The sequence below is a fragment of the Syngnathus typhle genome, linkage group LG17 (assembly GCF_033458585.1).
Source record: "Syngnathus typhle isolate RoL2023-S1 ecotype Sweden linkage group LG17, RoL_Styp_1.0, whole genome shotgun sequence".
Taxonomy (NCBI): Eukaryota; Metazoa; Chordata; class Actinopteri; order Syngnathiformes; family Syngnathidae; genus Syngnathus; species Syngnathus typhle.
Genome location: NC_083754.1, coordinates 2,353,558 through 2,376,722, shown reverse-complemented (window position 1 = coordinate 2,376,722; position 23,165 = coordinate 2,353,558). Strand labels below are relative to the sequence as shown.

Genomic DNA, 23,165 nt, shown 5'->3' with positions numbered 1-23,165 from the left:
TTGATATGTGGTGTGTTGCGGGGCCGATATTTCATGCATGCGATTGTGCCACATTCTGCCGATGAGGTAGAGTGTGAGAAACTGTGCCTGCATAGTAATTGCTTGGGTAGGCTCCCATAATGTTTTAATGCATAAATATATCAAGCTCTGAAATTACAATTTAATGGTCTGTGGAATTAGAAAAGGAAGCTCTTATTCTCTGCAAGCAACCCCCACCCTGCTATGCTCACTGCCTTTCTTTTTTTTTTTTTTTTAACCGCCTCCCTTAATATGCTCGCCGTTCTCTGTCCTTCCTGTAATACAAAGCTTTCTGTCTTTAATTTCTTTAGGTACTTTACCATTGAGGAGTTTTACACATTGTGGACAGTTTAAAAAGGTCATGAGCAATTGAGTCTTTCAGCAAATAAAATAATTTAGTATCATATGAAAAGTGGAACATGTTTATTGCGACATTTTAACAATATGTATATTTTTTCTTTTTTTTTTTAAGGGTCCCATTTTATTTTATTCCTCCCACTGCCTCAACATTTTCCGGCTGTGTTACAGATAACAGATTTAAACCAGTTGCGACATTTGTCTGCCAAGCAAAGATTTTAATCACATTCTATGTTTTCACATCGGAATGAGATATCACACCTGAGTTAAATGCCTTCACTCAAATTCCTATCTTACAGAAGCAAGGCAATAGAAAAACCCATAGACTTTTGAGTTTTCGATAATTATTTCTGTCATTCTTCCTGCCATGTTCTGGCAAGTTACCGTTTCTCAACATATTCATTTTTCTACTACTCATGCACAACTAATTGCTTGTTGGAAAGTGTCAGTCACAATGATGAAAATGGTGTGTGTGCTAGAAAGTTGTGTTGTGAAGAAAAAAAAGAAAGCAACATCATTCTATTGCACCATGAATCAAATGTATTTGTAATTGTTGTGTTGGGAAGTTTCAATTCAAATAAACTCTTCAGAGACAGACAGGATATATATTAAATTGGGTATAAAAAAAAAATGTATGCAAACTATTTAATTTTTAATTTTTTTTTTAAAAAATACAAAAAGCTACCCTTTTGACCTGTCTCTTCTGCTTCTATCTTTCAGTCCTTCATTATTTTGTAGCCATTCGCCCCCCGTCTTACATGCGATTGGACAATCAATAAAGGATTGTACTGCAAGGCACAAGGCCTCTCATCCCCATTTGGGAAGAAAATTTGTGTTAGAAGATGGCAGCCACTGCACAATAGTGTATTGATGTTTTAAAGAAAAGAACTGGCCGGCATGCGTGAGAGTAAAGGAAGGAGAGAACAAAGCGTGGAAAAGTGGTAAAGTGATAAAGGAAGAATGAGTAAAAAAATAGGGGACGGAAATAGGTTTAATAAGTTAAGTAAGAGTGTTTGTGTTATTTTATGTTTTGCATTCATGTTCATTATTTTATACCTTATTTGTTTCATTTTTAAGCGTCATCATTATTTGGGCCCCCTCGAAAAGGAAATCAAGAGGATATCCTTTGAAGGAATAAACAAAACTGTTTTTTTTTTTTTTTGGAAATGCTTCATGCTGTACCCACTGCAAAAATAGCAGAACTTAATTTAGCCTGCCCGTGAGCAAATTTAGACCACGCCTCGGGCCGGACATGCACTAAGCACAAAAATAGAGCAGAATTCTTTTTGTGGGAGAGAAAAGCCAACATGCTGGAAATTGAATACATTTAGGCACTACTGAGCACAATGTGTGCGGTTGGCTGTGGAAATTGTGCGTCACCATTGTTGCAAATAAGGAACACCTTTTAAAAATGCCACTGACATTTATCTCGGGCCATGCTTCAAGGCAGCGGCGCTCCCGGTGCACGTCTTAGTTGTATATATATCTATAAATACATTTATTTTGCCATCAAAAGCCCTTTCTCGGGATTGGTTTTTCTTATGTACTTTGTCGTGTCACAAAGGCAAAAAAATATTCTATTATCACTATTCTGCTTGACATTGTTCTTGTTTTTCGGCTCAGTTATTGGTGAAAGCAACCCAAGTTCTGAATGAAAAAAAGGTAGAAATTTACCCTTTTCTTCTTGCTGAAAGACTATCCGGTCTTTTTCTTTTCTTGTCACATAATTTCTTGTGAGTTTTGAAAGGTCAGTTATAATACTTGGCTGGCAATGTAGGGAACTTAGCTTTGAAAACGCAATGAAATAATTAAACCTATCAATTCAAATATTCCATCAAATAGCACCAAAGCGAATCAAAAAAAAGATCCAGCAAATACAAGAGATTTTCAGCCAATAACAAAAATCTGTCTCAATCTTGTGCATCCATTGTTTTCATGCGTTCTCATAAAATAATGTGTGGGTTGGATCTTAACCTCTTTAGCAAGCATGGTTATCTGGTTTTGAAAATGCTGCCATCTGTGGATCAATAACACTGAAAAGGTTGGAAGTGGTTGGTGGATTGGGGGAGGAGGCTGCATTCATAAGAGTACAGTGGTTGCCGCCGCCATTAGTCTTTTGACCTCACCACAATTACTGGAAGCACTATTCGTTGTGGCTGCTCGCTCTCTGGCGTGCTGCTTATTTGATTCACTGAACCCATTTAGCAATTTATACCAACATTTACCCCTCTCACGACTTTTGATGGCGTTCTATCGACTCCCTTGCAGTCATGGATTATTTTCTCAGGAATTTGCTTTGATAATTATTTTTCTTATTTGCTATTACATTTAGATTGGAAGATTGCAAATTGGCAGTCACAAAATATTCCCGCATGACTAATAATGCAAGTTGAGTTTCTTAATACCAGAAAGGAAAGTATTTGTCATGCTTATAAGTCCAATTTTCATTTTTTTTATTTTTGCTGGTGTGAAAGCTATTGACTAAGTCATGGACTCAGACCACTCAGATTAATAGTGAAGTAAATTGAAAAATGCAATCAATGATCAGAGTGAATCACTGGCAGTAATGATATCAGTGTGAGATAATCCAATTATTGCCGCACAGAGATTCATTCTCTATTGGTATTTGGGTGCTTTGCCTGTCACGGTAAAGTATGTAGCACTTTCTTGCCTGATCAAAGATTCCAAAGACAGCATTTAGAGAAAATGAGGATACATTTGGGCTATGAGTCATACTATTAAGGAAAGACTCCCAAGAAATGCACACAATCTTTCTTGACTTGTATCCCATTGTGCATTAGAATATAGACATTTAAATGCTTATTGAAAGTGATCTGATACTCTTAATGACTTTTGGGTGCAAAAATAGCCCAATTGCAAACATTGACAAACGTGAGCCCTCAAACTGGGCGTATGAAATTAATTCACAACCGTAAAATATAATAAAAAATTAAATGTAAAAATATATATATATTTATATATACCGTATTTTCCGGCCTATAAGGCGCACCGGACTATAAGGCGCACCTTCAATGAATGGCCCATTTTAAAACTTTATCCTTATATAAGGCGCACCGGACTATAAGGCGCACCATTAATGCATCATGTCAGATTTTTAATCCAAATCAAATCATTCTCCATTTTATCTTTTTTATTTCAACTTCAGACGGAACAAATTACTTTATAATCATAAAATAATGATCCAAAGTCTTTTTGAGTCATGATTCATAGTCTTCAGCGGGCCACTTATGATTGATTTCATGACACAATGCTTTGGGCCAGTTTAAATTTAGGAATTTGGTCCATATATAAGGCGCGCCGGACTATAAGGCGCACTGTTGGTTTTTGAGAAAATTTTAGGTTTTTAGGTGCGCCTTATAGGGCGGAAAATACGGTATATAAAAATCTAACAATATAAAAGAATCTGGCCCTAAAACTGTTTGGTCCACCCTGGGTAACAAGAACTGAAAACAAGTGTTTTGTGTAACTAGCATTGGGTCTCTGTGGAGACACTTTGACACATTCTCCCTCGCAGGATTGCTCCAAGTCAGCAACACCGAAGTGCTTTCAAGCATGAACAGCCTTTTAAAGTCATGCCGCAGTATTTCAATCGGATTGAAGTCAGGACTTTGACCACTCCAAAACCTTCTCCTTTTTTTTTTTTTTAAAGCTTTCAAAAGTTGACTTGCAACAAAGAATAAAAACCCATTTTCTTCCTCATTGCATTCTGGTAGATCCCAAATGAAGCCCATCAACATTGACATGTCAAACTCACCTCTGATAACACCTGGCCCTTGAGTAAATAAGCTCCCCAAGGTTGAGGAAATATTGTATATTACTCTGTCCATAGTACTTTGAAGAAGGCCATAACACAGCTGCAGGAGACCTGAATGAGCATCACGCACGTATGCTAATGTCTCTTGCCACCTGCAGCTGCATCGGGAATTTTAGCAGCAAAGTCCTTTCGCTAACCAGCCAGATAGAAAATGGTTGGATGGATGAATATTCATTTCCCGTCATTTCCTGCAGCCATTTTCACTTACCGGTTAATTCCACAATTTCCACCAAAGTGTTTGCATGAACACAAATGTATCAAGAGGAGGAATTAGAAGATTACCTTTGCATGTCCCATGATATGAACGTTTAACGTTGTTTGAATTTCTTTTTCTCTCATCCCATTTCAGCCCCTCTCACTGGCCATTATGAGCTGAGTAGTGGTTGAGATATAGTTTCCCACTGGGGACTGCTAGCATTCCTGCTCATTCAGCATCTTCTCACTCATTCCTGTTTGCCCTCCCTTTTTCCATCATCGCTTCTCAGCTTTCATCCCCAGGAGGGTTTTGTATTGTGCGCAACACAGCATCGTCATTAAAAATCGTTTCAAAAAATTCTTTCATTAAAAAAAAAAACAGCAGAAATTGATCTGATTTGATACTAGTGTGCCGAAGAAAGCGCCAACATGTTTTTCTGGAGTAGCCTATTTTGTCAGAACATTTTAGTGACTCTACATAGATACCTGAAGTCCAAATCAATGATTTCATCCTGATTTATAAATCCAAAAAATGATTACATCAGCTTGGTTTAAAAAAAAAAAAAAAAAAAAAAAAAGAGCCCTTAATACTACTTGGAGTGAACAATTGTAATCTCTCTTACAGGCCAATCAGATAAAGTGGCTCTTGTAATTGACAAGGAAATTGCAAGCAAAAATGTTTTGTTTGTTTTTCACATATTGTGATGGATCAGCAGCTAAAGCAAGCATAAATGTATTCAGCAAGCGCCACGAGCTGCTCTTTTGCAGAGCCAATAAAATCAGACCTGACTATTGATTTTTAGATTCATGAAAGTACCTGCAAATTTTTATTTGTATCAAATGAACCATACAATGAACAATCCAACATAAATAAGAGTAAAGTCTCCCCAGTTAAAGCCAATTTAAACACTGCCATAATGTGCTGGAAAAGAATGGTCTCTCTGGATGATCCAAAGCAAAGCATCAGATTGCAATCAGAACAATTTTCTGCACTAAATGTTCCCTCCATCTCCTCCCATGCGCTCTCCTATAATTGTTTCAAAAAGTTTTATTCTCTCCTAAATCAGTGCTGCTGGCAGGTAAATTACTGTCGAGCCACGAGGGAAAAGAAGTAATTAAAGTGTTGGTACTTTCACAAGCCAGGAATATATTTTTTACGTTGATTCCAGATTCCTGAAGATATCAATTGCTCGAGAAATAATGCAGCTTCATTTGTTTACCCTCTCAAAAAACAAATTTGACAATTTATCATTTTTGCGTAGTATGGAAAATATAAGAAAAAAAAACTATTGACATTGACAATTGATCATTTTTGCATAATAAAACCAATCATCAGTAATGAGCTTTCAATGCGTTAATTATAATGCAAGTGCACGAATATGCTGTCGTGACTTTTTTTTTTTTAAGGACTCTGATTTCTTTCCATACAACTGTTGCACTCATTTTCTGGTTTTATCTTCTCTTGTAGGATTTTGCCAACTAATGAGCTGTGAGCAAGAGCAGCTGAGGGTAAGTTCACTCTGCTTGGTGTCAAGTGTGTCAAACGTGTATGTCCAAACAGTTAGGAAGAAATTAGAAAGACATGACTTGTTTATTTCAATAAGTAAACATTAATAGTAAGTAAGAAAGCTTCTATGTGTCTGGAATTAGACAAATACAATATTGTAAATTGTAGGTTAAGGACATTTTGGTGCTATTATAAAATGAAGGCTTTGATTTAACTTGGATGTGGAGGCATGTGTATGATGAGTGTGTTTTGGTTTAATTACGTGTCAAGAGAACGGAGACTAGCAGTAAATCGGCGGCCTCATTATAAATTTGCGTGGACTGCGTTCAGCTTGCTATCCACTTAATGAGTCGGGTCTCTCCTCTCTTTGCTGGCTTCTTGTATCAGAGAGCTGAAGGGAAGTACTTTATATTATTGCTGAATATATAAAAGTGGTTTATTTCGATATGTTTTGAATCGATTTTCAATCCCCCCCCAAAAAATGCAGCTACAGCAGCAGCGAGGGCGGCTCATTTTAGCTTTGATGTCATGCAGCACGGCTCTCATTAAATTGTGGCTACATTTTGAGTCTAAAAATAAACTTCCAGCTTGTGTGTTATTATTCATGCCATGGCATCTTATTGCAATCCCCTCTACAGACAGCTACCAGCCAATTTAATTTCTTTGGTAATTGTCTATAGCCATAAAGCTATGAACGAGTATTTCCTTCAGCATAATGGGGGAAATTAGAAGAGCATAGATTACACTTGCCGTTTGGATCTAGACACTCAATTGTTTTTATTAGTGATGTAGCCTTTGGGCATTTTTTTTTTCTTTCTTAAAAAAGGAGCACTTAAAATCGAATATTACGTTTGTCAATAGCTCTCTAAGCACACACACGTCATGTCAAGTTTCCGTTTCAGCCTATTTTGTGTCAACGTGCCTTTGTGCTTTGCTTTTTAAATGCTTGCATAGCTTTTAGCGTTTTAATTTAGTCGGGGAAAATAACCTGCGCCGCAAATTGTGTTTAGAGTTCAAAATAGGCAATTATTTAACATTGCCAAAAGCAGAGCTAGTTTCTGCCTACGGAATCATCATCATCTATTATAGTCAGGGATGTTTCTGGGGCAAGTACGGCTCGTAATGATTTACACGGTTACGTCGAAAGTCCGTCTGAACGGAATTTATTTGTGACACTTTCCCAACTTGCTGGCTTGTTTTGCCAGCATATCATAATTTGATCCAAGGCCCCCCAGGGGTTGGACCAAAAGCAACTATTAAATAAACAAACAGCTGTTTTACTTGACAATTGTGTCTCTAAATGGAGACATTTTCAACTGCACTCCTTTCCGCATATGTACTTCATCTGCTAATGTCCCATAGCGATGACAGCCCCATCATCAAATTTACAGCTGACGTGAAATGAATCGAAATTATTCATGCTATAAGATTTTGTTTCATGAATGAAGAAGTCAGCAAATCCATCAGATTAGCAGAGAATTTCCCAAGAGGTCTGCATATATATTTTTTTTGGGGGGGAGAATGGGCTGCATTTCTCGCTGCTTTATTAAGATTCAAGCGGTTGCAGTGCCAAAGAAGAGATCATTAGAATCAATATTCAATTTGAGAGCAGCTGCTTGTGATGTGGGGCGTTGCTTCATAAAAATGTCAAAAAGATTTAGTTGTGACATACACTGGCGGGATGACTCGCATTTGTTGTTATTGATTTGAGACCATACAGGGAGATATACGGAAGAACGCCTGCGTTAATATGCAAATATGAAATGAAATACAAGAGTTGTAAAATAACATGAGGCAATGCTGTGCAATATATCAGTTGGAAAACATAATCATGTATATTTTGTGTGCACTTGTGGATTATTTTTGGGTTACGGAATCTTATCGAAGCAGCTAGGACACATACAATATGGTCCAAAATGTTTTTTTTTTTTTATCTTTCTGTGGAGACTGTCACAGATAAAAATCTGAAATGATTTTGTGTGTGTGTGTGTGTGTGTGTGTGTGTGTGTGTGTGTGTGTGTGTGTGTGTGTGTGTGTGTGTGTGTGTGTGTGTGTGTGTGTGTGTGTACTAGGCCCAGGAGGATATTCAGCCAACACTGCCATCCATGTTTCCCACTTTGCTACCAATGAACTGATTTAGATTTATTTAATTCATATATGGATTCAGTTATTTTCACCACAACGATATTTAATTGTGATAGGACCCCGCTCATAATGAAAAGCAAAAAAAATGTCTGAATCACATCCAAATCTTACCATGTGATGTGGACCAAAAGGTCTCATTCAGCACAACTGGACCTATTATGGCGCTTGAAGTGTTTCCACGCTGTGCTTGAGTCAGTGGAGTCAGGATTCCAGCAGGCGCAAGTCGAATCAGTACTTTCACACGTATGTGCAAACACACACGTATAGCCTCTATTAGGTGAGCGCTGAGGCTGGTCTATTCCCCTATGCTCTCAACAGTTCTCTCCTCCTCACCTCCTCAGATTCAATCAATAGGAGCTAGTTCACCTCAAGGGGAGGGATACTATGTGTGTGTGTGTGTGAGGCAAGGGATGTGGACTGTTGATCTCTCTCTCTAATAAATAAAAGCTCTAATAAAAATGATAATGATAAAATAAAATAAAATAAGAGCTCTTCGTCACATGACATCACCCACACTTGAAGCTTTACCAGGTTCCAAAAAACGCGACAGATGAAATAAATATATATTTGGCGAGTTTGCTCGCAGACTAGACCGCTGCATTGTCAAGACCTTCTTCAGACTAGATTTATGCAACTCAAGGTTTTGCCCTAGAGACTCGAAGGTGGCAGATACAAGAACTCCTTCTGACTAAATAAATACAAATGAGTTTTTTCAAGCAACTCTACGTCCAATAAGCAGATCAGTCAAATGATACGCTTTCCACATCCATATTGCATCACGCATTGTGAATTTCTGTATTGACATGTCACATAAAAAAAAAAGTGTTTTCAATATTGCTCAATGAAAGCTGGCCAAATGTCAGTTGAACACGATTTTTTTCATAGCTCTAGGTTCCAGCCTTTTCTGCTGACATTTGAGCTCCACCAGGACACAGAATGACTGTCACAGCCAGTGTTCAATTGCCTTGCTCTGCCATGCGTGGAAGGTAAAAGCCACCAATAAATGCACACTCGCAAGGCTCATAGACACTTGTACGTGGACTACACAATTACTATGAAACCACATTACCGACCACCGCCAGGTACTTTTGATATATAGAATTTAAATGCCAATGTACGTCTGTCCCATCGTCAAATGTTGCAGTTTCGAATCGATGCTTCGTTCTTTGCGTTCCCTCTGCGCTTGCATTCATGCTTCCCATTTTCCCCCTCCGTTAACATTTACATTAAGTTATTTGGATACTTGAAATTGCCCAAAGGTGTGAATAGAACTGTAAATGGCAAACTCTATATGCCTGGTCATTGCTGAACATAAAAGGATAAGAAGAATAAAATGGAATGTATTTATTCAATGTATTTTTATGAATGAAAAACAGTATTGAGAATATTATTATATGAAAAAATGAATATGCGTAAATAATGAAGTACAGCGGTATATTCGGAGCAATTCTAGTTGTTAAGGTGGGGGAAAGAAGTGCCTTTCATAATTCAAGGGAGTTCTGACAATTTCATTGGCTCACTCGTTGTGTTTAGGAGAAAACAAAATGTCACATTCCCCCAGGAAGAGGAATTGCACACCCAAATGAACACAGACACACACACATGCACTCATGTCTCCCTCTACATCAAACATTTACTGTGTTGTGTAACTTTAAACTGATATTTAGCATATGGCAAATAAAACAGTTGATTATTGAAACACAGTTTATTATTTAAAACCATTCACGCTCACATCGACGGGCAATATGGAGCAGGCTATATTATTTCTTTCGAATGAAATAATGTTGGTAAAGTTTTTCCAAACACAGAAGCTGAAATAGACGGCTTAGAATCGGGGAGGTATTTTCAGAAAAATAATGGTTGTAATAAATCAGTTTGTATCTTTCCCTTAATATCGCACGCTGCCCTGTTATTTTTTTTTGTTGGGGTCAGAGTGCACTCCTCTTGAGCCTGCTTTACAAAAAGTAGCCAGTCCATCGTTTTGTTCCACTGTTATTTAATTGAAGGAACAGACTGTTTCCCCGCCTTAATTACAAGCCGTCAAGCCGACAGAGGGAAACCCTGAGATATGGCCACTTGTGCGCTGTACAGAAAGCCAATTATGGGACTAAATTGGAATAGCTGCCTTGAAATATTTGCTGTGTCTGGACAGTGGAATAACTAGTTTCAGAAACCCAGCAATTGACACATTAGCAATTAAAAATGTTTTTTTTTTTTTAAACTTCTGGCTTCTAGACCAGCATAGGCCTGCCATGGTCTGAACTTGAGGGTTCCATGGTGTAATGAATCCAGTGATCCGAGTTCAAGTCTCAATGAAACCTCAACTATTTTGGCATTTACTTATTATCTATACTGCTTGTGATTGAAATTTTTGTTTACAAAATGTGGAATAGAACTTTGCATTTTTGAACTGAGATGAACGTGCTAATCGGTGTTCCATCGTTTCACAAGATTTCCTGATCTCAAACTACCCGTATTTTCCGGACTATAAGGCGCACCTTCAATGAAGGGCCCATTTTAAAACTTTGTCCTTATATAAGGTGCACCATTAATGCATCATGTCAGATTTTTAATCCAAATCAAATCATTCTCCATTTTATCTTTTTTGTTTCAACTTCAGATGCAATAAATCACAAAATAATGATCCATAGTCTTTTTGATTCATGATTCAGTCTTCAGTGGGCCATTTATGATTGATTTCATGACACAATGCTTCGGGCCAGTTTAAATTTAGGAATTTGGTCCTTATATAAGGCGCACTGTCGGCTTTTGAAAACAATGTTAGGTTTTTAGGTGCGCCTTATAGTCCGGAAAATACGGTACTTGCTACTTAAGGGTTAGGTCTTGGTGGGACCTCTGTTACTCACAGCTTGGGTTTAGAAACACTGTAACTCAACGGGCTTGACTTGAAAAAAAAAATGTACATGAGAAGAATATGCAAAGTAAGAGTTTTGGGGGGAATGGAGGAAAATCATGGTGGTTATCTTGGGCATGTGGATGTGGATGCCAATGAATCAGAAATATACATTTGTAAAGGATCTTTTGAAAACTAAGGTTTGACTTTACCACTGGCTGTGTCTGACCCTTGAAAGTATGTTTCAATCAAGACAGACTAATGTAATAACAAAAGGCGGGCTGGATTTTTAATAGAAAATGTTTTGCTATAAAAAGTTGCTTACGGCAAGAACTGTGCTTAGGAAGAAGTGCATTGAATAAGAACCTTGGGACTGCTAGAGAAAGGGCGGTTGTTTTTCAAAGCACTGCTGAGGTATTTATTTTAGATTTTCAATCATTAGTGATGAGTAAATCAATAGATTGGGAAATTAAGAGGCCAATTTGATTTTTTTTAAGACATCTTTAAAATGGGTCTTTTATCTTTTTTTTAATCGCAAACAGTGATGATAGCTATGCTAAATTGCTTATGGCACTTTCTGCAATAAACCTTTTTTTTTGTTTTTGACAGGTTTTATGTTGTAGTTTGGTTTTGCAATGCATTATTTAAACATGCTGTGGTAGGCAGTCTGCTTGGCTTGATTTATTTCATAGGTTTTATGTGAAATCTGTTTGTAGCCGCAAGATAATAGAGGAAATATATATTTAGGTTATGTTTGCTTTTTTTTTTTTTTTTTTTAACGGTAATATTTCTTAGTTTATTGTAATTGGACGTTATTGACTAAAGGAGAATGTGTTTGTGTGGATAAGAAAGCTGCCAATGGCTTTACAGGCTTGGGTTAATGCTTTATGTGTCTGTGTGGCTGCAAAATAAAGATGTGCCCAAAAGGCTGGAGGTGGAAGAGGAGGAGAAGCACAGAGAAAAGAAAAAAAGTGCGTGTCGCCAGTTGAACGAATAGATGAAAGGTAGCTGTAAGAGCCATTTTTTTTGTTTGTTTTTTATTTATACCAACATTTTATACCCACATTGTGCCACAGGAGTACTTGAAACTTTGATTGAGCTTGAGTTGACTTTTTGTTGCTTTTATATAGAGTTCTTATTCGACTCTTATTTGATATTATTTTGACTCTTATATTGAAGTACCTCAGACTTTTATTTTGAAGTACCTTAGAGCTAAGATGGTTGCCTGTCACCTTTAACCTTATGACTCATACCTATAGAATCACTGTGGTAGAATTGTTTGTAGGACCTTTAAAAAAAATAAATAAAAATGTTTGAAGGACCCGGTGGTTTTGCAACCTACTTGACAGTTTAAATTTCAGACTAATACCGGACTCGGGAAAACTCACCTATAAAGTTACCGTCACTGGATTGTTAATTTCCTTGGAATCTTGCCCACTAACTTGGCCTGCTACCCTTGCTTGCTAACCCGACCTGCCTGCCTGCATGCCTCTTACATTATCAAGGTACATACAAAGCTTGTTAAATATTTTTTAAATTAAACGCAACAGTAGCTACTCGCTTGCAGTTATGTATGCACTTGCAGTTTTTTTTTTTTGCTTTATCTCATAATATTGTGTATACCCACCTTACCTTCACATCCCCCACTCGCATACATCCAAATAATTTCAACCCGAAAGAAGATGATGCACAATCTTGTCTGCCTTCCACCCAAAGTCAAGTGTGACAGGTTCCAGCTTCCTGTGACCCTGAATAGGATAAAGAGAAATGATGGATGGCGTATAAAACTGATCATGTATGCCAAGTAATGAATGTGATTTGAATTTTAGTTGTGGTTAGCATGTCTAGCACACATTTCTGAGATGTAGGGTTCGATTCTGGTTCTGCTCTTCCTGTGTGGAGTTCATTTGGCATTTTCAGTGGCTGAAATTCTCTTTTTCGTATTGTCATCGGGCCAGCTATGCTTTTCAACTTTACGACGGCGCTGTATTTAATTCCGCACCACTTCTACCTGTCTTAAGTCGCTGCAGCGGTTTGGCCTTGCGCTCGCTCAGCACTGCATGTCAGCGCTAAATGAAGCCGGCCGGCCGGCCGTGCACTTCAGCACAAAAGCTCAAACAAATGCCTGTCAGATGTCAAAACACTTTTGATCCGATGACAGAAGTGTGAATTCTATTTTATAAATATTCCTGAAAGAATAATAAAGGGCAAGGGCTCTCGCAGAATGGCACTTTTCTAATCCAGGGCAAAAGGGTAAGTGGAGGAGCACCACTAGGCGTCTTTCTGAGAGAGAGAGAGAGAGCGAGCGAGCGAGAGTGGAGCTTGTGTCAGGACTGCAGTCAGCATCCTTGATCGCCTCCAGTAACATGTCAGAGAACTTCAATTCATCAAGAGAATGAGCAGAAAAAAAAAAAAGAATCAGCATTTTTTCTTTCTTTTTTTTTTCCCAGCAACAAATGCACACAGCTGAACTCTCTGACATATACAGTGCATTCATAATCCGCTCGCACGTGCACGCACACATCGTTTTCTGCTTTCCTCACGCTCCAGCAATCGCAGTCACATTGACTGCTGGCTTGCAAACACGCACACTTGGTCTTGCTCACACACACACATGCACACACACACACTGAGTCAGACTCACATTAAGCTTCTCACACAATCACATACACTGCGGTACAGTGTGCGCTCTCGCTCATACTCTCTCTCTCTTGCTCTCTCTCTCTCGCTCTCTTTGCCATCACTGGTCCCGCCTTCTCGTGAGCAGAAAGCACTTGGTACTCCACCGCATGGGACTGGCTGCTACTTCCCTTGAAGCTCCATCATTCAGCTCACTCCCTCTAAGTCACAGCTTTTCTTTTTCTCTTGTTTCTTTGCTCATTCTTGGCACTCCTTGAGATCAGAATTTGTGTGTTGTTGGGGTTGAGGGGGTTGTGTTGTGTTCATCTTGAGGGGGGGGGAACATGCAGCATCCCGGAGGAACATGTGTGGCGTTACCCAACGTGGATGCCTGTCCTCAATTGTCCTGCGCTGCCCTCACCTTTATGTATTTACAGCAGGTGAGTGTGTGTCTTGTATGCATGCTGCTCGCTGCTGCTATTGGACATCCAAAAGTGCAATTGAACTGTGTGAACTGAGCAAAAGAACGCAAGACTGACTGACTCGCGAGTTGAGACAGTAATGAATCAACTGACCAATGAATAAATGAATAAAATTTGCCGTAAAAAATCATATTACATGTTAAATTTGGACTTGCGGTCTTTATTTTTCTGAATGAATCAATTATTCAGGATGGTAGGACGGGACAAATAAAAGGAAAGGTGGAATGATATAAAAGGGTCTGGTTGCAGATAGGATGAGATTTTCTTTTAGTTCATTTTCTCCAATGCTCAAATTATTTTGATCATAAAGGATTGTATTTTCGATAGATCTTGAAGTATTGAGATTGATTTAATCCAAAATCCGCTGATATGATTCAAGTTAATTGACATTATTTATGATGGGCAGAGATTATTGACGGCTGTAAAATACATTCTATGGTTGTACTGTATACACACTACGTGTTAATGCACTAGTCTTTATGTTTAATTCTAAACTAGAAACTCATTTTTATGAATTTATTCATTTGCTTTTCTTATTTGTGTCTATTATGGTTTGATTTTCATGACTTTGTTTTGTCTTCTATCACATTGTTTGAAATTAATTTGATTTCATTTCAATGTTAATGTAACCTAGCTAATGGTTTGAATGTACATCCTTATTCAAATCTCATCAGCCACAAAGTGTTCCAACAAATGACATTTGTTTTTCCCACAATAAAAAAACAACAACTTCATATCGTCATGAGCCTTTTGTTTACGCATTTATTTTTGTGTGTTCATTGTCTTTCATTCAACCCAAGTAAATATGTAAATACAATTTGTGAAATGAGACATTTCAAATGCCGTATTTAAATGAAGATGGCGTGGAATGTAAACATGGTTGAGGATATGATTTTTATTTATTTTTTCCTTTCTTTCACATCAAGTAGGTTGCCAGGGTTCCTGAAGGGCCTCACCGTGACTAAGGCCACAAATCAATCATATGCTGTAATGAGTCCCAGTAGATGGCGCTGTACGGTTTAGCATCCATCACTTTTTTTATTTCGATAAATCACTTCCAGTAGCAAATTTGTGCTGACTTGGACCAAGCACTTGTGCCAACTTTGATAATAAATTGAAAGCATTTGGAATCTTGATCTTTATGGTATGCTGAGAGTGAACCACATCACGTACAATTATGTAGAACTTGGAATACCCCCCCCCCCCCCCCCCCTTACTGGTATTGGTTTCCCCATCCATGTATTTGTCTGCGAGAAGGATTGTTGGAAAAAAATATTTCATTTTCTTGTTGTGAGGTCGGTCTCTATGCTGAATAGTTGTATAAAGAAGCTGTCACATTATGAGGGAATGTTGTGGACAGATCGTAGTAATGATGAGTTCACTCTGCCTCTCGGCAGAATTAAATTCAGACAGGTCCTCTCTGCTAGAAGTCTTGAGGGAGGTTAGGGTATCGCAGAATCTATTAGTCAAAATCATTTATTGACGAAAAAATAGTCACCTGTAGGCATTTGGCCCATAAGGGTCCGGCAAATGAATTCACAAGTTTCAAATTTGAGAAAATGATTTTTGCTGCACTTTGTATTCATAATGTTGTTGTGTCTGTCGATGTGGTCAATCCACTTCTTATTGCTTTTGACCTTTTAACATCATTGAATTAGACATGTACTCGAAAAACACACGAGGCAGCGGCTAAAAGTAATATTATCAACTGGGTTCAAGATGATTTTAGTTTCAAACATTGAATGGTGGAATATTTATTTATTTATTTATTCATTCATTCATTCATTCATTCATTCATTCATTCATTCATTCATTCATTCATTCGTTCATTCGTTCATTCATTCATTCATTCATTCATTCATTCATTCATTCAATTATTTAATTATTTAATTATTTAATTATTTAATTATTTAATTATTTAATTATTTAATTATTTAATTATTTAATTAATTTCATTTCATTTATCATGGACTGCACGGTGGTGCACTGGTTAGCACGTCCGCCTCACAGTTTAGAGATGATGGGTTCGATTCCACCTCTGGCCTTCCTGTGGGGTGTTTGCATGTTCTCCCTGTGCCTGCGTGGGTTTCTTCCCCCCAAAAAAACATGCATGATAGGCTGATTGAGCGCACCTAAGTTCCCTGATTGAATATTCAGGAACTTCACTGACTAGGTGTCAAATCATGAAAACTCCGTGTGGAGTATAAAATTAAAAATGCTTAATATGCAGAGGTGTAAATACTGTGGATGCAGCAAGATTTTTCACAACATGCAAACATGATTATGGCAGCTACAATACTGCTGTTAACACAATTTGTTGACTCCTTTCAGCAAATCGAACTTTTTGTTGTCATTGTGTTTCTGACCCAGTTTCCCATTGCACTGACATTTTGGGAATTCGCCTGTGCATTCGGAAAGCAGGAAACGGGTGGGGGTGCATTTTAACAGCACCCTGGGATGAAAAAAAGCAATCTGGTAAAAGAAGAAAATGGCTTCTGCAATCTCACAATTTGTCATTAAGTAACTTTATGCCATTTGTCTCATTCTTTTATCCATGTTGCAAGCTTTGAGTGTGCAAATGAGTAAGAGCATTTGTTAACACGTGACACTGTCTAGGTGTTTCAATTTGTGTAGTTTTAATTGACATTTTTTTCCCCACATTGTTTTTCTGTTGAGTGCTATTTTTACCTGCAAGCATTGATTGAACTGAATTTAATAAGACCCGCCAGCCACATTCGTTTGTTTCTATTTTTATAATGTTCTATTTATAAAATCACAGAAGGGATTTCTAAGCCCATATAATACTGCACAGCAACTTTTACAAGTTATTGCAAAATACCCAATCAAAAAAATCCCCCTCACTGATACAGAGAATTAAATTTTGCAGTTCATTATATTTTTAATGAGTTGATATCGTCTGCTTGTTTCTTAACAAGCCTTTAAAACCTTTTTGGAATAAATGTTTACTTAAATGTACATTGGCTGGCACCAGATTAAAGGATGACAACGCCTCTTCTGTCATACAAGACGCCAGACCGGAATTGCAGTGGAGCGTTAAATTTAAGGGACAATATGCAGAGGGGGAGAGGGGGGGTTGTTCTATCTTACCCACACAGGAAAATGAAATTGCCTGAAATGAAATAGGTTTTTACATGAGGAAACAAGGGCAGATTTGAAAGCAGATTTATTGATTTTTGTTTACAATCATCAGTATGTGTGCAGCTACAGAAAATACAGGTAACATGAAATCTTCAATTGTGTGTGTCTAGTCAAATATTTCCATATAGAGCAGGCTCGGGATCATCTCCATAATATTATGTATAGCACCCCCCCCATCTTTCCCTCGTCGGCACACGGTTAAAAACGAAAGAAAGGTCGAGTTAAAAAAGTAGCGCGTGTTGCAGAAATTGGTAGAATTTCGTTATCGGAGCGAACGCTTAAAAGACTGCGAGTCGAAATGTTTGGGAAATGATCAACTTAGCTCAAATCAATCATACGTCTTAACGGTTAATTTGCTTTTATTTTGTGGATGTCAAAGCTGCAAGACCAGAACACGTATGAACGACCCCCAAAAGTTCTCATCATATAATAAAACACTTTGTGAGACAATTTCATTCCGAAATGCGCTTTTTCAAATGAAGATTAATTTATAACCACTCAAGCAGAAACAGACATGAAGCATTGAAAAATGGTGGCTGGGTCTTAGCTTCTATTTAGGGGTCTGCAGAGTCCAGATACTTGAGACAAACTATTCGAAAAGATTAGGTGCTCCCAACTGGAAAGCGCAATCTCTTAAGACATGTCCAAAAGTCACTTAAAGATTCTGGTTAGTGGACCTCAGAGCTCAGCTTGTCCTGGGGAGGTGCAAGTTTTTTTTTAATATATATTAGTATATACAGAGTCAGGTCATGTGATGCTCAACACCTGCAATTGAATTCTAAATATTTCCCATTTGCAGGAGAAAGAAGCATACTTGTGCCCCATAATCTGAAATGACACGTCAGGGTTTAATATTTAATTTGAAATGCTTATCTTTCAAGTGGAGTTAGATAGCTAATTCCATACATCACATCATATATTACTCACTGACACATACTCACATTCACCTTTCATTGCACTTGCTCATTTCTCTCTCGCTACTCCGCAACAGTCATACGCAGACGATTGGTGTGTTCATGTAACGACACGCTAGCACGGCACGCTTGACTGGAGTGGAAGATGGAAAGAGAGAGAGAGAGAGAGAGAGAGAGAGAGAGAGAGAGAGAGAGTGAGGGAGAGGGGGAATAGGACGAGCAATGGGGAAAGGGTGAAGAAAGGGGATTAGAAGAGGGAAAATACAGAAGTAGGCCAAAGGCAACTTACTTCACTCGTCTTTGTTCGAAAATACATTTCCACCGACTGCTTAAAAGTCCAGGTACACAGTGGTACGATGTTGGCGTATTATTATTTGGCATAACACAACGTGTGTTCATTTGTTAAAACAAAACGGATTGAATGAAACAGGTTATGGAGTTCTTGATGGATGGATGGATGGATGGATGGATGGATGGATGGATGGATGGATGGATGGATGGATGGATGGATGGATGGATGGATGGATGGATGGATGGATGGATGGATGGATGGATGGATGGATGGATGGATGGATGGACGGACGGACGGACGGTGTCTATCACACCATGAGGTTTCATACTCATGATAATCACAAAATGTTGTGAATGGGACAAATAGCCAAAAAAGTTTGAATATGAATATAGTCCAGGATGTAGCCAGCCCCTCCCTCGTAATAAGTCAGCTCGGATAGACTCGTGACCCTAATGATGAGCAGAATAAGGATAGGTGCAATTTTATTCTAAAGATGGTCCGTTCTCACATCACCTGAATTAATAATTCAAACGTCCAAAGACTCTATTAATCTAGATTCTATGACTCAAGTGACCACAAACTCCATATTGCGGAAATGGTGTCCTTGTCAGGAGCGATTGTAAAAAGTGACGTTATTCAAAATACATTTTACGGCGCAAGTTTAGTTCGAGACCCGATTAGCAGTTTGATATTTGATCCTCGCATTGTCGGGGGAAATGCATGAAGAAGAGTCACAAAAAGATAACAGAAGAGGGAAGCTGCATGGGAATGAAAAAATGGGGGTGGGGGAGTGCTAGACTCCACAACCTCATTATGTCTGTTGGCATTTTAACTCCTTTTGATGATTTAGTAAGAAGAGGGGATGGAGGAGGAGGAGGAGGAGGAGGAGGAGGACGGGGGGTAGAAGATGTGTTCTCTTCTCCGTCCATCCGCGGCACCATTTCAATCCTCCGCTCACGCATCCTCTCCTCTGCTCTCGCCAGGATGGAGAAGAGAGAGAAGAAAAAGACAGAAGAAAGAGAAGTGAGCGTCTTTAATTTAGAGGGATCCCAAATGCGTGAAATCCTTTATGCTATCTGGGTCACAGCGTGCCTTACAGGCTGAAGAAACACACCACAGAAAAGTGCCAGCCTGCTGGTTTGCTCAGTCATTCGCTCGGTTACGTGCGCTGCTCAAAGCGTTCGGGGGATGTACGAGTCCTCCGATGACCGTATTAGTCATTTATTCCAAATCTCAGTTACCACCGGTGAAATGGTTTCCTTTCTGCCCCCAGAACGAGATGCCTTGGTTTTGTCTTATGTTGGTAGTTGTCTGCTTCTTACGTCATACTGACGATTAGTCCGAACGTATCTCCTTTCACGTTGAACCACAAACCGGAAGTATTATTATGTTGCTAAAACATTGGCTGTTTTCTTAATTCCCTCCACTTGGAGCCAGAAATAGTTCCAATGCATGATGCTGCCACCATTAGGCTTTATTGAAGTTACGCAGTTCTAATATGTTCTGCCTTTGTGACACTTTAAACTATAAAACAACAAAAAACAGACAGAGAAATGGCAAAATAATAATATATTCACAGATATACAACTAAGAAATGATAGGCTCTAACCCTGACCCCCTTGACCTGGAATGGATGGGTGGATAGATGGTCGGTTTCACCGTCATCGATTGGACTATTGATTTTATTTTTGGACTGTCATTGTTTGATTTTCATGTCATTGCAGTCACATGACTGCACTTTTTTCTTACGTCTATACCTGACCAATATGGATTATTCTCTTCTTTTTGCCCCTTATCTTGACCTTTCCATGCATAACCTTGTGTTATATCTATATTAGCGGCGGTAGTATTGGCTGAAAAGTGGTTCTCATTTTTAGGTTTTACAAAAAGTTCATGCAAAAACTTTTCACATGTAAAAGGAGATCAACTTGGTCTTCTCCCAATTTAGACTTTTCCGTAAGACTGCCAGGCACTACTTGAGCTATGTTTAACCACTGTCGGCTTGTCATTGTTAGAGCAGGTTGTCATCGATGCTCCATTGCAACGTTCGACGCTACATAGCTAGGAATAAAACTAGACGTGTTACAAAAAAAACACATTGAATCGGCGTTTTGATTCCAAAGATTCCAAATCATTCTTTAAAAAACGACTTACGTATCGAATCATTCTCAATTGACAGAAATGCAACATTTACAGTTTTGACAAGTTCACTTTAAATGTGTATAAATTGATAGAGGGATACTCATTGCATCATTTCAGATCTCAGATTTCAGATCCTTTTTTTAGTCGAGAAGTTGAGTCATGATCGATTAGTAGCAATATTTTTAGCAATACAGTACAGGCTTGTGATATTTCCAGCCAAGGAAAAAAATAATAAAATCCACTTGCTTGGTATGCTTGCTACAGGACCGCCAGGTAATGTTTGCACAAATTGACCAGACAGAAAAACTTGGCCTCATTCTGGGGCCCACCACAGCAGAATTTCACCCATAATGTGAATTTGTGTTGCTTGCAAATAATGATAGACTTTTCGCTGCACTCCTTTCACGTTGATAGCATGTGTCATATTGTGCATTAAGAGGTTCAAACAGATGGCAAAGGGGTATTTCTCAGTGCAAGCTTTTATTCACAACCGCAGGCAACAACTAACATTCTGGTCCACTTGGCATCACGCGGGTATCAGCAGCAAAACATCCTACGCTAGTCAAGTCGCCTTAAAATAAAAGCAGTAAAAGAATTCAATTGTGCTCATTTTTGGGGGGATTGCTTGAAACTGCAATTTTTGTAAAACCTTTTTTAAATAGCTTCCAATTTTTTGAACTTCTCCAACCTCATACTACATACACAATCTGCCAAGTTTGTAATTTATTGTTTCATCAACCTAAAGGAGCTATCCTGTTACCGAGACAACGTTCATGTGACTAATGCATCTGGCTGATTACCGTAATGGAGCAATAGATCTACATATTGCCGGAAGAATGTTGAGTCAGCACTACAAATATAGCAGTCAGCAGTTGCCTCTCTTGTCTTGGCTTTTTGGCTGAAAATGTAAATGAGGCATGGGGTGCTTTCATAAGACCGGTGGACTTTTTATTTATAATGGTGCGCTACAATAATTAAAAAATATGGTCATTATATTGCTGAATATACAACAAATACAATCAGGACATTAGCATCTAGTAAAGTACTAGAAAGAATATAAAAAATATATCAATATGTAACACTATTGACATAAAGCTCAAATTTTTGTTAGTTATTTTACAACAGACCTCTAAAAAGAGAGCAAGAGAGACAACATATTGAATGATTTCTTGAAAATACCAAAATTAATCCAAATCTCTGACTCATGTCTTCCATTGAATCCACTTTTTAGTCAATCCACCCACACATTCCTCTTGCACTCAGGCTATCGCCGAGGTGCGCTCGGGTTTGTTAGATCTCGTGGCACTCGATACTTGACATTCAGTGATGGAAGATGGCTCGGAGGAATAATTGGAACTGTTCTCAGAAGTAGGGAAGAGCCCTTTTTATGTGCGTTGGACGTATGGAGTGTGTGAGTGCTGGGGTGGCTTCATGCAACTTGAGGGAAATCACAGACACTCACGGGTGTATTGACATCTCTCACGGCTGAACAAATGGTTTAGTTAAGTTGTGTTCACTGACATCGATCTGAAAACTGTTTAACATTCCATCTGTGGCCTTTTGTGGGTTGGCTCTGCAGTTCAGGGATATTAATTCACTCCCTCCATCTCTCTCTCTCTCTCTCTCTCCCTCTTGCTACCTCACACTCTGCGTTATTACATTATTTTAGGAATTTAATAATAACCTACTGCTGCCCTTTTATGTTTTGGACCATGGCGGTAGTGATGAGATTACGTTTATTAAAGTGTACTTCTGTATGGTTGTTCTGTATGAGTGGGGGGGGGGGGGGGGAGTGTGTGAGTGCGGCAGTGCGCACACACACACACGTCACTTGCCTGAAATATTGAAGAGATACACACCCCAAGAAAATAGATTTCTGTCTCTTCCACTGACATTTGGAAGTGTGCACAGCTAATTTAGAAAATGGCTTGTATTATAATTTATTATTTATTGACAAGAATTAGATATATTCAGCTCATTCAACACAATCTTACCTAATGCGGTACCGTTTTTGATCTCTTCTTCACGTTATGGGACCGGGATTCCTTTTTTGGCTCGTCTACGGACATCACGTGCACCTCGGTGAACGGCTTCCGTTGTGTTTTGAGTCGGAACTTTCCATTTTCAAAAGTCACTTGAGCCGTAATATTACCTGCTTACTCATCGAAAAAACACAAACGGTGTAGAAAAGGTCAACCTGCAAGCTGGTGCATACACATGCAGGTCATTTAGCATATTATGGGGCCAACGTCTAGCAAATTAGTCACATTTGAAGCAGTCTAATTAACCCAAAGGAGCTTAACCCACTTATCACAGTGAACACAGAGTGAGAGACACAGAGAGATAAACAAACACACAAAGAGCAAGAGAGCGACGGACTCGGACTATCTCCGTCGCTGATTGATTTCTCCCAACTACTGAACGTGTGTTTCTGTGACTGCGTGTCAATGTTGTGTTTATAATGTGTGTGCTCATTAAATCTGCAGTTTGATTAATTGCAGTGCGCAAAACTAGGCGAACGCAGACCGTACAATTATGCCCCCCCGAGCAAACGTACATATGACGTCATTAGTGAAACATTATCAGCAGTATTGGCTTTAATATTAACACATTGCATATACCGTAATTTTCGGACTATAAGTCGCG

At 38.6% G+C, this 23,165-nt stretch overlaps 1 protein-coding gene across 2 annotated transcripts in view; it reads left to right on the top strand.

Moving 5' to 3' along the window:
- rbfox1 (RNA binding fox-1 homolog 1) overlaps positions 1–23,165 on the top strand; it is a 71,364-nt gene that overhangs the window by 18,616 nt on the left and 29,583 nt on the right. For both annotated transcript variants that reach the window (XM_061303954.1, XM_061303955.1), the window contains one exon: positions 5,874–5,914. In XM_061303954.1, coding sequence (XP_061159938.1) covers positions 5,888–5,914 — 27 coding nt within the window. In that variant the 5' untranslated portion in view covers positions 5,874–5,887. The remainder of the gene's footprint in view (positions 1–5,873; positions 5,915–23,165) is intronic.